The sequence below is a fragment of the Uloborus diversus genome, chromosome 6 (assembly GCF_026930045.1).
Source record: "Uloborus diversus isolate 005 chromosome 6, Udiv.v.3.1, whole genome shotgun sequence".
Lineage (NCBI taxonomy): Eukaryota > Metazoa > Arthropoda > Arachnida > Araneae > Uloboridae > Uloborus > Uloborus diversus.
In genome coordinates, this window is record NC_072736.1 from 76,362,830 (window position 1) to 76,377,636 (window position 14,807).

The 14,807-nt window shown below is 32.7% G+C and overlaps 1 protein-coding gene across 1 annotated transcript in view; it reads left to right on the forward strand.

The window, feature by feature from the left end:
• Positions 1 to 10,911, forward strand: part of LOC129224066 (transcriptional repressor CTCF-like) — a 53,243-nt gene extending 42,332 nt beyond the window's left edge. Inside the window, exons 8-10 of the mRNA XM_054858466.1 lie at positions 5,336 to 5,494; positions 5,832 to 5,968; positions 8,441 to 10,911. Of these exons, the coding sequence (XP_054714441.1) occupies positions 5,336 to 5,494; positions 5,832 to 5,968; positions 8,441 to 8,521 (377 nt within the window). The 3' untranslated portion in view covers positions 8,522 to 10,911. The remainder of the gene's footprint in view (positions 1 to 5,335; positions 5,495 to 5,831; positions 5,969 to 8,440) is intronic.
• Positions 10,912 to 14,807: the final 3,896 nt, after the last annotated feature.

Below are 14,807 nucleotides of genomic sequence, written 5' to 3' on the forward strand. Positions count from 1 at the left end.
CAATGGTCGGGGTTCAGGGACTAGCCCAAAAAATCTACTATCTCAATAAAGTGGGTTTTTTTCAGAATTAAGAGTGCATACTAAAAACATTTATTTCAGATACTCATACAAAAGTGATGACCAGCAACAGGCTCTGAGCACAGCTAGGCTGGTCTTAATCAATTTACAATCCCCAGTGAAGATCAATGGCCCTTTTACAACTATCCACTCCCTTGCTCATTACCACCAAGCTGTTCCAAGTTCAACTACCCTGCTAAAATAATAATTTTTCCTAATATCCATGTTAGCCTGAGATTTAAATAGCTTAAAACAATGACCCCTCATCCTGTTTTCAATGTTAAACTTCAGCCCCGTAACATCTTTCATCTTAATAAACTTGAACAACTGAATCATGTCAACTCAGTCTCTTCTAAAAGTAAATGTGATATTAATTTTTCTCAATACCATGTCCAGAAATCGAAATCTTCCTTTTTGGACAAATTATTAACTATGGTGTATTGAAATTGCATGTGGATTTCACATTTAAAAAAAGAATACTTATGAGACTAAAATAAGCAATAATTATTTCGATCAATTTCAAAGATTTTTTTAATTTTTTTTTCGTTGTTGAAAAATACTTTGATAAACTAACAAGGAATATATTTCTTAACAGCTGGTTAATGCAAAGTTGCCGCTTGAAAAAGTTAGATTACAATAATCACAGGAAGAAGCAGCCAACTTGTGTGAGGACTGTATCATATTCCTTAAACTGTAACCATGCCTGAATGTTTATAACTTATTTTTATATTATCATACGCAGGGTTTAAAAAGTGGCTTAATAATTACTAATTTTAATACTGTTCAAATTTTTATTCCCGAATTTGCGAGCTAATGAACTTGGTTTATGCTGCCCTCTTTATCTTAAAACTTAGTCTTAGGATATGAGAACAAATTGGAAAAAGTATTAATATGTTTTGGAGTTATAGGGACACTTTTTTCAAAATCTTACTCATGCAATATGTTTTTGAATGGGGGTAAATGCTTCCTTTTTTTAATAGTCATGAAAAAACGAATTTTTGTTATTAGTTTATATAAATATTAAACCGTTTTCAAATTCTTACACTGTTATGTTCAATTTTGGCATTTTTTTTTCATTTTTTTTGAGTGAAAATAGATACAATTTAAAATTATATATAACTTTATGAAAAATACAAGTGGCAAAGCAGCAGTTTGGTTCAATGTTTTGATAGAGATTGAGATTAAAATGGTGCTTGGAAATGTCCAGATTTTTTATCACCTCCCCCCCCCCCCCCCTCCCTTATCGAGTACTCTAGCTCTTGCATTTTGTCGAAGTGCTAAGTATCAGTTGGGCTTAAACAAGAACTTCCGTTCAGAACTAAACGAGCCTACTTTCTCATATACAGTATCGACTTTCTAGTATCTAACCAGTATTCTCAAAATTAGCTGAGACCAACTCAGCTAATTTTAAGCTGAGCTGAAATTATTTCAAACATAATTTTTTAACATTTTAAACTGATTTCTAGTAGCAAAATATGCCTCACTCATCCAAAGAATAGATGCGCAAAAAATAAATAAATGAAGAAATAAAGTAGTAGCGCCTTTTAAACAAAGCAGGTAATATATTTTTTCCATTAAGATATATATATATATATATAATATGTAAAACAAATACAAGTAGCAAAGGAAAAAAATCTCAACTTAAACTTAAAAATATGCAAAGCAGCAATTACAAAAGTTAACAATAATAATGGTTAGTAACAAAAAATTCAAAAAAAAAAAAAATTTTTTTAACATTTAAAAAAAAGGGGGGGGGGGAGGAATAAAAAAATAAACTAAGCCAAAGAAAAAGAAAAGAGGGGCTGCTTTGAGATTGATCTCATCAGCATTGGAAATCTCAAAGTGAAATACCAGAACTATGAAGCAACACCAAATGAATAGTTAGGCAAACGCACTACAAATCCAAATTATGCATACTTTGAAGCGGCAGCCAAATTTAGAAAAAATAAAAAATGGGGAGACAATGTAATGAATGCACAAATGCCTGGTGTGGAAGTAATCATTTACCACATGGCAAAGACAAATGCACAAAAAAATAAATAAATAAACAGAAGGCATTGTGTATATTCATTACAAATGAAAAACAAAAGTGAGTGGGGATTTCGTCTGCTTTGCTACATCCAAAAGGATAAGTGTAGCAAAGCTTCCAATGGACACACACCATCTCACATCCAAGAAAGAGCACTTACTTGTAAAGTCCGAAGCGAAAGTTCAATCTTATTCCATCTGAACTGTTTCGGTCCAAATCATCAATGAAAAAAGTGAAAAAATGTTTCAAGAAGAAAAAAAACAGGTAAACAAATCAATATTCAGGCAGGGTCGTCCTTAAAACCATATTAACACATTCACTGGCTACCTTCATGTGCACATGCTTTGAGTAGCTTGTATCATTGGTTAAACAGTTAAAAGGGTTACAGTTAATTAATCTCAAAAAAGCAATTTTGAAAATGAAAATTTTTTTAAATGTTTTCGGAAAAACCTAAGGGGAAATTGTTGTGCTGAAGAAGTGTTTTGAGAACTAGAAGCTCTTTTTTAAAAGCAGATTCAGTCGGGAAATTGTTAGTGCTTGTGAAACAATGATACCTTTAAAAACTTTTTTACCGAGTCATGACTCCCATTATTTTATTTATTATTATTTCCTTATTTTTTATTTTTTCTAAATTTGGCTGCCGCTTCAAAGTATGCATTATTTGATTTTTATTGCATTAACTATCCGTTTGGTGTTGCTCTGTAGTTATGGTATTTTATACTTTGAGATTTCCAATGCTGATGAGATCAATCTCAATCAGCCTCTCTTTTCTTTTTCTTTGGCTTGGTTAATTTTTTTATTCCTCCCCCCCCCCCAGTTTAAAAAAATTGTTTTTATTTTATTTATTTATTTATTTTTTCAATTTTTAAAAATTATAAGCTCATTAGAGTAAATACATAAAATTAAAAAAAAATCGTTCAGCCCTGTTGCCAAAAAATAATTTGAGAAACAATAAATGTACTTTCAAAAATGAATAAAAAAAACAAAATGTCTCTTTAAAGAAATAATTTTCATTATCAAAAAAAATAAAATTGTCTGCCCATATCTTTATGTAGAAACATAAAGGATTCCAAATTTATCCACCAAAAAACTGAATGTATAAATTTAAACTTTATAATGAAAATAAAAACAAATCTTATCAACAGTAATTGTTTCATTGTAAAACCATGGCTGCAGAGTCGGAGTCGGTCTGATTTTGGGGTAAAAGACTCAGAGTCAGGAGTTGAAAATTTTTAATTCAAAAACCTGGAAAAATGCCAATCTTTGAATCGGTCATTTCCCCTCAAAGTCCACCTCTCCGCCAAGTTTTTGGAGTCGAAGTCGAATGTATTTTGGGATAAAGAAGTTGGAATCAAAGACTTTAAAATTCCAAGAGTCAGAGTCCCTTGGTTTTTGCCGAACCTAAGGAGTCAGGGTCGGAGTTTGACTAATTTTTGGGTACAGGAGTCGGAGTCATCTGATCAAAAATTCTAGGAGAGAGGAGATCTTCAGAGTCGAGGCTTGGTCATCAAAAGTTGCTTCCAACAAAATTTTTTTAAAGTAAATCTACCTTTAAGTGGGGGATCTGTATTGAATTTTAATTTCTCCGTAGGCGCTAATGTTAAGGGATTTGACATTTTCAAAATTGAATAGAAAATTGTTCAAATCAAAAATTCTATACTTGTGCTTCATCAAAAGCTTTTTTCCTACAAAGTTTGTTACAAGCAAATTCACTTCTAAGTTACGGATTTATATTTGCCTTGAATTTCCCTGTTGTCACTAATGTTAAGTTTTCTTGAACTGTGAGGTGTATCGAACTAATTGAACTCCGCTATCATAATCGTAGTGATGTCAGAAGCCACTGACGTCACTGGGGAAAAACATTCTCTGGTCAGAGCAGATCGGAACGAACTCCGGAGATTTGCGCATTGGCGACACACTTTGTCTTGTATAGAGTATTATGTATATAGTAAATGTAGAAATTAAAATAGTAAAGTCTAGTATTATAATGTCTGAATGATCAATAACCCATTACATGTCCCAGCGAGCATAGGTTTTCCGCATTGGACTATTCACTCAAAAGTTATGGGGGGAGGGGCACAGGCAGACCAACAGACATTCCCCCCCCCCCCATCTTTCCTATTTTTGATTTTTCAATATTTTTTTAATTAGTTTATTTATTTTTGCGATATTTTAAAGATGCATTAAGCCTTCTTTCATGCTTTTTTCTTCTTTCTCCGACTTTTATTGAGAAAGTAGGCTAAAAAGAACCAGTGACATACACGAAAAAAATATTGCAGCTATGGATATCAATATGGATCTTGGGCATATAATAATTTTGTTAATTAAATTCAATTTGAATTTTTTTTCAGGATTTAAAGATTTTAAGTCAAAAATATTACAATAGTAAAATTACTTTTATGATGTAGGGGAAAAAATCCATTTCAAATTTTGGCTTTTAATTGATATATTAAAAAGAGGAACTATTATGTATCATAATATGAAGTATCAACTTTATTAAAAAAATTTTTTTTTTACTTGAAAAATGATGATTTTTAAATGTTGTGAGAGTGACCCTACAGTTACGGTTAGTATGGTTAAGGTTGTAGTATTGTTTGTCTCTTAATTGGTCAAAATGATAATGTTCATTATTAAATATTATAATAACTAAAAGGTTTGAAACTAAAAAGAGTTGTTAGTTAAACTTGCAGGGGTGCTCACCTAGGGGGTTCATGGCGCAGACTGGGCCATTGAACTTTTATGGCAGGGGGGGGGGGGGGAGAATGTTTTCAGAAGTATTTTTCTCATTATTTGATGGCAGATCTTGTTCTTATGGAGTCTTTGTAGTATTTAGGAGGAGGGGGTGCCATTGCTCTTGGAGGGGATGAACACCCTTGTATTTTGTGTGAAAAAAAAAGTTGTACCCTTCTTCCTTCCTACACATACATACTATATGCTCTCAGCGCACAGAATTTCCAGAGAAAAATGGTCAGTACAAAGCACAGAAGTTTTGTACTGTAATTAAGTTAATGCAAACATTTTATCATCATTTATCACAGTAAGTATGAAACAAAAATTTATTCTATTCATGTCCCTCCCCCCTCTTAAAAAAAATGTTTTGCTTTACTTCTCCTTTTATGGCTGAAATCTATTTTTCTATAATTATTGCAAATTAAAAATCCTAACTTTTTCTTCTGTGTCTTTTGCATTCTGATTTTTAATTTAAAGTAAATATTGAAATGAATGTCTTTTCTTTTATTTCTTAAATAGTTAAATCAAATGTGAAGCTGGGAGGAACCTCACCTAAGAAAAGAAATAGTTCTTTTAATAAAAGTGTAGTTAAACTGCAAAGTCTCAAAAACAATTCCAGAAATAATAATCAGAAATTCAAGCAGTCTATTCCTCAGAAGCCATCACTTACTTTGAAAGGTGATTTTTGTTTGTATTTTCAAAGAATGTAACATTAAGGTTATTTAATATAAGTAACTGTATTATCTTATTCATTGTGACATATTTATTCTTTCGGATATTAATAATAACATTAATTTTAAATAATATAAACTATTGCTTGTGCTCAGTTCTATTACTAAGCCCATAATTAGATATCTAAAACTTTTTGTTGCATTTGAATGGTTATAAAAATTTATTTGTGTAGTATGTTTTCATTTCTTTTCACTGATAATGTGATTCTTAGTTTTGCTGTGAATTTTATGTGACCGAAATTGCTGGTATGTCTGCGCTTCTGTTAAGAAATTTATTTCCATAGGTATTGCTGAAAAAGAAAAAAGTTGTGATACTCAGTCACAGTTGAATTTTGTTGAAGGACTTCAAAAAGAAAAAGATTTACACACTTCCAGAGGGTTACAAGCAGAGAAAGATTTTGAAGAATGCTTTGGATTTGACGTGAGTATTAAAGATAGGCGTGAATCTTGCTGTTTTAAACAGTAATTATTCATCATTAATTTTAAAACTGACAGTTATATATTTTATGACACCTCACCTTCCTCATTGATTGCATGTGTTCTGTTGGAATTAGTGATTAGTCTCACTTTTTCTTCTTAAAGGCAATTGAAAAGCAAATTGATAAGCATATTATGGAGATTGTTGAAAACGCCTCTCTCCCTATCTCAACATGCCTATCAGCCTTGTAGATCTAACCAGACTGCTCTCCACTGCCTTTCCTTTATTTTGCAATCGTCGTTTAAAGACAAGGAAGTAACTCTGGCTATTTTCCTTGATATTGCATTGATCTTTGATAGAGTCCCCATAGATACCATATTGAGGGCCCTTGTTCAGAGAAGCATTGACAAAACTACCCGTAACTGAATCAAAAATCTGTTGCCTTTTAGGTATGTTAGTGCTTCTCTTTGTGGTGAAACTAACTGTTCACTCCAATGCTAAATGTCTACATGGTGGTGTATCTCACCTATTCTTTGGTGGCTAGTCATTGATTCTGCTAACTACTGGCATTTCTAGCATCAGTTATGATGATGATGTCACTGTTGTGGCCAGAGGAAAGTTCATCGGTACTGTCTCCTCTATTTTGTCACAGATATTAAAATGTGTGGAAAAATGGTGACAGTCTAGGGATCTCTCAATAAATCTTCATGAAACCACTACGGTTACTTTCACCCATAAGAGCAATCCGGGTGTCTGGTATTTAAGTTCTTTGAACAGACTCTTACCTGTTTTGAGGAAGTTAAGTACCTTGGGGTCTACTTCAATCCCAAGTTGAACTGAAAAAGGCATTTTACTTGATATTATCTGAGGGAAAACAATTTCACGAAAAATATAGTTTTGGACAGGGCAGTAAGCACCACGATATTTACCATATTGTCTAAAACCTTGCCAATTCCTGTCCAGGCCCATTAAAATATATAATGTACCGATGAAGTAAGCAAGCTGCAAAGGATGGTCTGTATTGCCATGACGGGATGTATTTAGACTACACCTACTGCATCTCTGGAACTGCTATTAGGATTCTGTCCCCTCAATATGTGCATTGAAGCTGAGACTTTTATGTGCATGGATAGGCTAAAGTGCTCAGGTCACTGGAAATCCTATTCTGGGTGCCTTTTCTAGAAGAACTTTGATGGGGATTTTTTAATACAATACATTCTGTAACTGCAGCAAACAAAAAATATAATAGCTTGATGATATTTAGAAAAATTATCAACTATTTTTTGACAGTAGACTGGGGGAAATTTAGTTTCAGATCAAATGATGGTTCCACAAGTCATTTCGTCACGATGGTCAAGAGAAGAAAAACTAGTCCAAAGCTGTAAAGGAGTCTCAAATATATATGTATTTTCTTCAGTTAAAAAATTGTCAGTTATTGCATTTAAGTCAATCAGTGCACTATGTTTTGAACACTTTCATTTGCACACATCCGTAAAAAATTGCATTCATGCATTTTAATTGAAATTTTTAGTAAAGAACTGCAACTTCTGTGTAACTGTATTAGAATCTGCTGTATACATAAGTTTCTATGTTTTTAAATATACACCCAAACCTGTTTTTTGTGGTGGATAGGGATCGCATAAAAAAATTGCATTGAAAAATTGTTAGAAACTTCATGAGTAGTTGTAAAAAATAGTTTTTCCAACAGTTTAAAAAAAAAATTATGCAGTAGATAGGACCGCATGAAAAAAAGTTTCAAATAGAAAATAACCCAAAAACTTACGAAATAACTAGGAATTACTTCTTTAAATGAAACCAAAATAAACCAAGTGATGATTTTGTGTAATTTTGCCGAATTGTCAGACAACATTTCTCGAATAAGGAAATTTTTGGGAGGTCACAGTGACTTCCCATCATGGTGCCTTTGTCATTACTTAAAGATACAAACTCACACTCGTTTTATAAATATTTTTGTCAGTTGAATCTCATTCTGATTGAAATTTTCATATAGTGCACAAAAATAATTTCACACCAAAAAAAATCGCACAAAAATAGGTTTGTGTGTACGTTCACTCAATAAATTTTTAACATAAAATAGTACTTTATTTTATTCGTCTTTTAATATTTTTTCACAAAATACAATTTTACAAAAAATATAGTTTTGGACAGGATGGTAAAACCCGTGGTTTTTACCACAATGTCAAAAACCTTGCAAACTATGGTTCAAACCATTTAAAATATCTAATGTACCGGTGAAGTGTAAATTACAATTATCCTTGTCACCAGTACAGTTTTATTGTTGTTTTCTTCTTTAAAAAAATGTGTCGCACATTTTCTAATGCACGTTTGGAAAAAATTCTGACCTCACTTAAAATCAACGAGGTCTGAGATGCCATTTCACATATTGTTTTATGCATATATTTATATATTTCTGACTCAGTGTTTATAAAAACATTTCCTTTTTGCTCTTATTAGGTGAAAGATGAAGATCTTATGCAAGAATCTGAAAGCACTGGTTATCAAGTATTTCAAAACAGTGCCGAAGAAATATCTTGACAAAACTCTTGCTCTAAAATAAAGCATGTCTTATTATAAATACGTGTTTAGAACTGTTTCTCCAAACTTTCAGTCATGATTATTTACTCGAAGGAATCTAATTTATTTAAATATTACCATTTTAATTTTTATTCAATAACATTTATCTAAATAATAATCTTAATATTGCTTAGCTAAAATTTTCATAATTATTTCATTATTGTGTGACTTTGTGAACACAATAATAAAATAATTATAAAATTGCAGTGAGTTTTTACTTATAAAATTACAAAAATATTCAAATATTCAATAGAAACAGCATGCATTTTAATATTCCTTTTCAACAACTTCTGCTCTACTATTTCAAATTTGTTAATTAGTTAATATCAAATTTGCGTGCTCTCTATCAGTTTTAACCTTTCAGTTAACTGTTGTGTTCAAAAAACAGCTTGATTCCCTTTATTTTTTTCTCTTCTGTGTATGTTTCATGAATGATTTATGAATTTCCACAAACACTTATGTACTTTAAATATTCTAATGTGCACTGCCCAACAAAGAAAATACAGTAAAATCCTGATTAGCCATGGTCAGTTTATCCGCAGCCTCTCACACTTTCAAAACAATTTTTTTTTTTTGGGAGATGGTTAACTTAATGTAGATAAATGCACTCATTATGACTGAACAAGTGCGATGTTTATTTTTAGACTTATTTATTTCTGTCCTCCAACTCCGTTCCAATGATATCTACCCTTTAATGGTCACAGAAACCCGACTATTTGAAACCTAATTTGTAGATCTACACAACTTAGTGCTTTAGATCTACATTAGATCCTGATTCTTAGATCTACCCAACCAACTGATTTTTAGATCTACATTACTCACGTGTAAAAATGAGTGACCGGACCAGTATTTAAAAAATCTTCTCTCCTCTCCTGTGCGTTTTTGTATCCTAGCTTATGAAATGTATTATATAGTTGAAATTATCTGCTTGCACTATTTGCTTGCTTATTTTGTGTAATCTGTTTGGAAAAATGAGGATCCTTTAGCTTTTGCTTGCATGTTTTACATACAGTGTAATCATTTCAACTATTGTTTAAATGTATGCAAGTGTTACTGACCCTTTTAAGTTTTTTTTAAAGCTACTAAGAACTAGCATCGTTTTTACCTAATTTACAGATTATGCGTGAATTTGCTTATGCACGGTTCCTGTGCCATGCTATTCTGAGGATAATCAGGAATTTACTACATCACAAAAGAGTGAGTGGAATGCTGTGATTTATAGAAAGGGCATGCATATATAAATTAATGCTGTTATTCAAAAGAAAAAAAAATTTGGTGACTGTGATGAAATATGTTGAGTAATAAGTAAAAAGTTTTACCTCCTGCAGCAGTACAAGCAACAAACCTAGAAGATACACTTGGCACCCTAGGTACCCCTGCTCGTTTTCAATTTTACTCGGTTTTATAGGGTTTAAATGCGGTAGCAAGTGGGTCACCGAGACCTCCACATTTCCGGTACTGTAACGAGGGGGAGAGATAGCCGCCATTACCCTTCATCCAGGGTAACTGCTAATCTGACGAATTCACAATTCTGTTTTTTTTTTTTTTTTTCAATGTCTACTATTGAATGGAAGTTTGCGTGTTTAGTTACTTAAGTTCCTGTGGTAACTGCATAACTTAAGCAGCTACCCCATTCCCCAAGATTTGCAAAAATGTGCATATTAACACAATAACAAATGTTTTATGAAAAATTAGCAAAGCCTATGTTCAAATAGCAGCAAACAGGTGGTTTCAAATGCAGGGAGCTAGAAGAGTTGCGAGCAAGCGAGTACCAATAAACAAAAAGGTAAAATTCTTTCTTACCTTCAATCAAATGTTACAAAATAAAAAAACTGTGCCATAATTGTATTGTCTTAAGTGGCCATTACTTGGGATGAAATTTTTGTAAGGAAGGTTTCAATACTTCCCTTAGATCCCGTTTGGCTACACATCTGTTCGGTCTCCGTTTGTGAATGCAACATTATTTAGGGGTTATACCCATAAAAGTCAGTTTTTTACCCTTAAATCTATGCTATTATTATGTGACCAACTTGTACTTAGGTTCATCTACCTAACTTGAGCAGAAACCACATTTCCCAAAGTATGCATAGCTATACCACCAAATATTTATTTTGTTTCAAGTTCTATGTTGGCAGTGTGTAAATATGTAATTAAAGAAAGCAATTTGTTACACATTTTAGTTTATGTTTTGATTAAAACTCAAAAATACTCAATTTATAACTGTGCTTAATGTTATGTATTAAGTTATGTAATATATGTTATTTTGCTATTGTAAATATTTTTTTTTTGTTTTCTGTAATAAATTATCAGCTGAATGGTTTTAATATTTTCTAGAATAAATGTATTATCAGTTATTTTAGCCTCTTATTTTGATAGTTACAACTTAAATTTTTCCAAAATTGTTTTCCAATTTTTCCAAATCTAATAATGCAGCTTCCCATCAGGCAATGAGGTAACACTATTTCCATGTTGTTGCATTTTTATCACGGGACCTTATTTTCTAAAAGAAGAAATATCAATCATATTTTCAATCTTATTGTAATTTGTTTTTGATGCTGTTTGGAAGACCCACGCCAGTCTTATATAGGGGCAAAAGTGGTTTCTGTAAAAATGATGCTGCATATGGGAGTCTGATTTCACTCTCAAAAGATAGCAGCGGCAGCACTAACGCAATTTAGCCATAATTCTGAAGGAGAGGGAAAGTCTCCAGGTACTCTGCATTAGGGTGGGCCGAAAAAAAGGAAATTTTCGATTAGCAATTTCTAATAGCAAAAACAAGGTTTTTTTATTGTTATCCTAAACATGTGAAAAATAATTTTAAAAAATAATATTTATATCTTCAGATTGCAAAGTTTGAAAATCCAAATGTTTAAATTTTTTGTTCTAATACCATTTAAATGCTTCCTTTTAACACTCTTTTCATATATCTTTGAAAATATTTTCATTGCTTTACAGTTTTTAGTTCTCGCACAAGCTGCAAAGATTCTTGAACTCAATCAAAGATCAATGTTTTAGCTTATTTTGCACGTTTCTCAATTTTTAGGGCGGTTGTTTTGAGCAGTAATTTTAACTTTTGGGGGGGGGGGGCTTCGTGATTTTTGGGGGGTGCACCCTTGTTCTTAAGGGGGTAGGCACCCCTGGAAGAAGTACTGCAATATGCAATGTAAGCAAAAAACTTCAATGTTTCGTTAATTTCACATAATTTTACTACTTATACGCGAAGTATAAAAACAAATGGAATGTAAATATTTTCAAAGATTTATGAAAAAAAGTATTAAAAGGAGGCATGTAAATGGTATTAGAGGAAAAATATTTGAACATTTGAATTTTTATAGAAATATTTGAAAATTAACAATTTTTTACCCTTTTTTTTTAAATTTTGCCGCCATCTGAAGACATGCATATTACTTTTTAAAATTATTTTTCCATATCTAGGACGGCAATACACAACTTTTTTTGCTATTAGAAGCTGCTTATCGAAAATTCAGGTTTTTTGTTCCACCCTCCTCTGCTGAACTGAAGCATTGTACTTTTTAACCACAAAAGTTGATCGAAAAAGGAAAATTTTCGAGTTTTGAAAATCCTTCTCCTTCACTGCCCTGGATTGACATTTTAAGCCATGGAGGGGTTCTCAACCTGTAGATCGCGACACTATCCCTACATTTAAAAATATATCATTGTATTCCCCCCCCACGGGGGAAAAAAGTATGAAACTTAAAAAAATATGTTGGAAGCGAAAAAAAAAAAACTTACTTATTTAAAAAAAGAAGAACTTTAGTTGAAATTTACTTTGAAGAGCCTTCGGCTAACCATTATGGTACTCCCGTTAGAGGAAGCCACCTCTCTCGTACATCCACGCAACCATCTTCTGCGCCAAAATAAAACCATGTCCCCAACCGGGGAACTTTCAACATACTACACCAGAGGATAAGGGGCAAGGCCCCAGGTGCCTCAAGCAACGAACGCGCCAAGCAACCACGCCTACCGTAACCTAAGGCCCTTTTGGTGGAGGCGCCGACGCATCCGCCATTTTGGAGCAAACTTGATCCATTGCTTCGTAGCGATAGCATTGCTGCAGATGTTTGCCTTTCTTTAGCATGTGTTAAATTGAGTCAAATGGGTGGTTGTTCGGCTGTTAATTGTGTAAACAGCTCCAAAAAGGATTTCAGCTCTTCAGATTTCCAGCAGTTGCAGAAAGAAAAAAAGATATGGATAAATAATAGCCCGCGAAGTGACTATCAGCCTGGAAACCACGCCAACTGTTTCCAAAATTTCGCCAATGTTCTCGTTCGCTCTCCGACTCTCTCGTTCCCTGTTCGGCGAATCATTGCTAATAAAGGTAGCTTTCCCTAATGTACGCTTGCTCCAAAATGGCGGATGCGTCGGCCACTCCAGTTTAGCTATGGGGATTCTACCGTAACCCTGCCCTTTAGCGAGTGAAGCGTTCCCCCCCCCCCCCTGCAATTTAAAGTGTTTCGTTAAGTAAACAATAATGAAAACGTTATAAAGAACAATCGCAATTGAATAATACGACAAATCAATTTGCTTAGATAAGTAACTATCTTCAACTATAAGAACAAAAACAAAAGTTGAATAAATAAGGGAAACAAACACAATAGAGAAAAATCCTAGAAAATCCAACTATGTACCTGAACGTCGAAAAAAGAAAAAGCATTTAATTCGCAACTCCAACGAACTATAGGGGGCACTGAAGTCACTGTCTAATGGCGGAATTGAAAACTAAAACAAACGCACATGGTAACGAAGAAAATGCTAAAAGTGTTGTGATTTTTGTTCGTACGTATGATTTTTTCGCGTTATTCTTTTTAAATTAATTTTCAAAGTCTTGTTGATATTCTGACCCACGTAGAAAGAAATGAGAATTCAAGAAGCATTACTAAACGTCAAACATTAATGCAAAGTACGTAGTTCATAGTTCTAAGCAGCCATTTTCACGATGTTGAATTCGATATTTATCAATTCTTGATAAAACTAAATAATAATTGTGGCCTGACAAGAATAACAATTAATGCTAGGAAATTTAATACGACATTACAAATTATTACCAAAAGAAGATGATACTTCTTTGCTTTGCTTTGGTTAGCACTTGTTTTCCATTTGTAGCTGAGTTATTTCTCTTGAATTCCCGAATCGGTTCATTTAAAAATTTTCTGTTTCGATTTTTCTAATTTCTGAAGTACGATTTAATTGTGTCATGTTATGCAAATCATCAACAAAATTCTCACGGATATATGGTGGTAGTTTTCTTTTCAGTTGATTGACCATTATTTCCTTTCACTTATCGAATTCTGTAATCTTACTACCATTTTATTCCACTCATGATAAAAATTAAAAATGGTTTAACTAAAAACACGAAATCTCGCCAAGGCTACTTTGCTCGCACAATACCAAAACTATAACCCTAAACAAATTTGGCGAAACCTTTCAGCTGAGAATAAAAGGAATAAAGTAAATTCTTTCTCGGTTATTCATTTTGTTCTACGATAATATATTCAAGAAAATATTTTGCATACTGTCCATTCCAACTAAATGCTGCTGTAAAATATGGTAAGTTTAATTAACTTAAGATTAAAAAAACTCCCATATTCTTACAAATTCATACAAAACAATAAAAATTTTTACCTTGTATAACGTTATCCAAGTTTGTTAATCCAGAATTTTCGCTTTCACCTATTATTAAGGAAATAATGAAAACTAACATTATTTTGAGGAGCTCGAGAATACTATTAAGTGACGAATTAATTTCTGTAGCTGAAAGCAAACTAAGACACATCGATTGCGTTAATAAATACTCAGAACAAACTGCCTGTGTTTACGTCAACAGACACACGTGGAACGCTTCATTTGCAGTTTTGTAAATCACCGCAAGGTAGCGTATTCGAGCGCTGGAGTTCCGAATTGGCAATTACAAATATTTTGGTCAATCTGATTTTTAAAAAAAAGAATCTATGGCTTTCCTCAATAAATGGACTATTTAAAACAAAAAAATTTTCAATTCAAACCATTAGTTCCTGAGATTAGCGCGTTCAAACAAACAATCTCTTCAGCTTTATAATTTTTGTATAGATATAAATTTTCACGTTTTCATACATTTTTTATTGCTGCTGCACTCCTATTAGTCATTGTGTGATTTTATATAGCCTATTCGGAACTCCAGCGCTCGAATACGCTACCTTGCGGTGATTTACAAAACTGCCGATGGAACTAAAACATTGCCACGTTTTAG